Genomic DNA, 3,576 nt, shown 5'->3' on the forward strand with positions numbered 1-3,576 from the left:
AAAATAAAAAAAGGCATTCTTTACAAAATCCATTCTTAAATAAAGTGACACTCAATAGATATTGTTGGACAAAGTATAAAAAAAATAAAATAAAACAAATTGAAAACTGAGAAAAACTAAGTGAGCTAATGGACCGAATTTGTTTAGGCTTTTCGAAGTGACGCATGATAAATTCTACTTACGCCATCAGCAATTCCCCTAGTATAGAGGATTGCTGTCAGAATTGTTGTAGATATTGCTGTGGCTATCAAATGCTATCCGTTACAATTTCGACAACATTTTATCAACCCTTAGTTTCCCATCATTTCAGGAACAAAATTTTGAATCTTATAGTTTTAGAAGTGATGTTGTAAGTCGACAGCCTGTCGAAGATTTCTAAAAGACTGGATCCTATTTAATAACTTATTCATTCATTAATCTATTTAAGTTTTAAAATGTGGAAAAAAGAAGAAAAAAGTTTCTGTAAGAGGAAGGCTGACCATCTCCCTGACAGAAGCCCCACAAATGTGGGTGGGGCCCACAAAAAAATGGGACCTCCCTCCCTATTTGTGGGGTTAACCTTCTCCGTTCTTATAACAGAATTCGAAAAAGAAGTCGCGTAAGATTCATGGATGGCCATTGCAAGATGGTGCAGGTAAGATTACTTAGTCATCCCTAACTAAATATCCATGTAAAGTTAAAATCACACTCGACAGAAATTCACATGTAAAAATTAAGTATTATTGAGCAACATCCACAGAAGAGGAAGGAAGAACCTTACTTTTATTAAATCTTCATGACATCAAAGAACTTTCAATATGTAAATGCAACCCTTTTTACATCTACTTGTTCGCTCTTTTCACATGACCAAAAACTAGAAACGAAAGAAGAAAAAGGATACAAGGGGCAAAGTACTACAAGCAGCATAAACCATTATCAGATCCCAATCCCCACTTCTATGTCATTTAGTCAACCTCTTCAATCTTCGGCCCAGCACCACCACCAGAGGCGCCAGAACCACCACTAGGCATGTCATCACCCATCGGTGCACCACCGTCTCCCTGATACATCTTTGAAATGATTGGATTACAAATTCCTTCCAATTCCTTCAACTTGTCCTCAAGCTCATCAACTTCAGCCAACTGGTTCCTATCCAGCCACTCAATTGTTTCCTCCAGAGCACTCTCAATCTTCTGTTTCTCAGATGGATCCAACTTGCTGGCAAACTTCTCGTCCTTGACAGTGTTCCTCATGTTATACGCGTAATTCTCTAACGCATTCTTCGCCTCTACCTTCTTCTTCACTTCCTCATCCTCGGCCTTGTACCTCTCAGCATCTTGCACCATTCTTTCAATATCTTCCTTGCTCAATCTTCCCTTATCATTCGTGATCGTTATCTTGTTCTTCACACCAGCGGTTTTGTCCTCGGCCGTGACATTCAGAATGCCATTGGCATCGATGTCAAAGGTGACATTGATCTGTGGTACCCCTCTAGGTGCAGGAGGGATGCCTGTGAGCTCAAACTTCCCAAGAAGATTGTTATCTCTAGTCCTTGCTCTTTCACCTTCGTACACTTGGATAAGCACGCCAGGCTGATTATCGGAGTAAGTCGAGAAAATCTGCTCCTTTTTTGTCGGGATTGTCGTGTTTCTTGGAATCAAGGTAGTCATGACTCCACCAGCAGTCTCAAGGCCAAGACTCAAAGGTGTAACATCAAGTAAAAGCAAGTCTTGAACCTTCTCATCACCTTCACCAGTCAAAATAGCTGCCTGCACTGCAGCACCATAAGCCACCGCCTCGTCGGGATTTATACTCTTGCAAAGCTCTTTCCCATTGAAAAGGTCCTGCAAAAGTTGCTGAACTTTTGGAATCCTAGTTGATCCACCAACTAGCACCACCTCATGAACCTGTGATTTATCAATCTTTGCATCCCTCAAACACTTCTCCACTGGCTCCATACATTTCAAAAACAAATCCATGCACAATTCCTCAAATCTTGCCCTTGTTATAGTTGCATAAAAATCTATCCCTTCATACAAAGAATCAACCTCTATTGTTGTCTGTGTAGTGGATGATAAAGTTCTTTTAGCCCTTTCACACGCAGTCCTCAATCTCCTTAAAGCCCTAGCATTTCCACTTATATCTTTCTTATGCTTCCTCCTAAACTCAGATACAAAATGATTCACAAGCCTATTGTCAAAATCTTCACCACCCAAATGGGTATCCCCAGCAGTGGCTTTCACTTCAAAAATCCCTTCTTCTATAGTTAACAAAGAAACATCAAAAGTCCCACCACCCAAATCAAAAACAAGTACATTTTGCTCACCTCTTCTTGAAGTTTTCTTATCCAGGCCATATGCTATGGCCGCTGCAGTAGGTTCATTAATAATCCTCAACACGTTCAGCCCAGAAATTGCACCGGCATCTTTCGTTGCCTGCCTCTGAGAATCATTGAAATATGCAGGCACAGTAACAACAGCATTCTTTATTTGATAACCCAAGAAAGATTCAGCAGTCTCCCTCATTTTTACCAGCACCATTGAAGAAATTTCTTCTGCTGCAAACTGCTTCTGCTCACCTTTATAAGTCACCACAATCATGGGCTTATCTCCTGGACCAGCTATCACCTTGAACGGCCATAATTTCATGTCACTTTGAACAGAAGGGTCTGAAAATCGCCTGCCGATGAGCCTTTTTGCATCGAAAACAGTGTTGTGTGGATTCATAGCCACCTGATTCTTGGCTGCATCTCCAATCAACCGCTCAGTATCAGTGAAGGCAACATAAGAAGGAGTGGTTCGATTGCCTTGATCATTTGGAATTATGTCTACACGGCCATTTAGCCACACCCCAACACAACTGTAAGTAGTGCCAAGGTCTATTCCTATAGCCTTGCTCTCTTTGGTCGCCATCGAAGACTACAAGAAAACGGGGTTTTGTTTTTACTGTTTGCTATAAAATTTCTCAATAATGAAGCGACTCTCAAAGTGGCTTGTATATATAGACGCTTTTAAGAAAAATTGAGAAGATTCTAGACCAGTTTCTTGATAAGAATTTAACAGAACTTTATGAGGTGGCGTTTTTCGGCGGTAAACGGTGGTTATTATCAGGAATTAAGCAGTGATGACTTGTAGGGAAGAGGTGTGAGCCTGGGACAGGAGAGAGAGTAATATGATATCAAGTTTTTGAAAGGATTTTATTACACGTAGCTTGTATATACTTTATAGAAAATGCAAATTGTCGAATATCTTTGTTGACGGTGTGTTCTTGACTTCAACTGAAGAGTTAAAAGAGATGAGATAGGTTTCTGTAATATTATTCTTCGGTCACTTAACTTTCAAAAAGTCTCAGTTAGGTAGTCTAATTTTTATTTGTTAATAGTCGGCCATTCTATCGGTCCGATCATGAAGTTAACGTTGTGATCTTATATGGACTTTAAAAATCCATGACAACATGATGTGTCTTACTTTCTATGTAAATATGTCATCTAATCTAATAAATTTGAAAATGAATCGATATCTATCTAATATGATAACTATTTTCAAATTTTGTTACGAAAATTGCACGTTCACGTGGAAACGTTACTTACATCAAATT

General features: G+C 39.4%; 1 protein-coding gene across 1 annotated transcript; it reads right to left on the reverse strand.

The window, feature by feature from the left end:
• Positions 1–735: 735 nt before the first annotated feature.
• LOC111368132 (heat shock 70 kDa protein-like) lies at positions 736–3,149 on the reverse strand. The gene has a single exon (XM_022989359.1). It carries the CDS (start codon positions 2,889–2,891, stop codon positions 945–947), a length of 1,947 nt encoding a protein of 648 aa, XP_022845127.1. The 5' UTR covers positions 2,892–3,149; the 3' UTR covers positions 736–944.
• Positions 3,150–3,576: the final 427 nt, after the last annotated feature.

The sequence above is a fragment of the Olea europaea genome, chromosome 2 (genome assembly GCF_002742605.1).
Source record: "Olea europaea var. sylvestris chromosome 2, O_europaea_v1, whole genome shotgun sequence".
In the NCBI taxonomy this organism is placed as follows: domain Eukaryota; kingdom Viridiplantae; phylum Streptophyta; class Magnoliopsida; order Lamiales; family Oleaceae; genus Olea; species Olea europaea.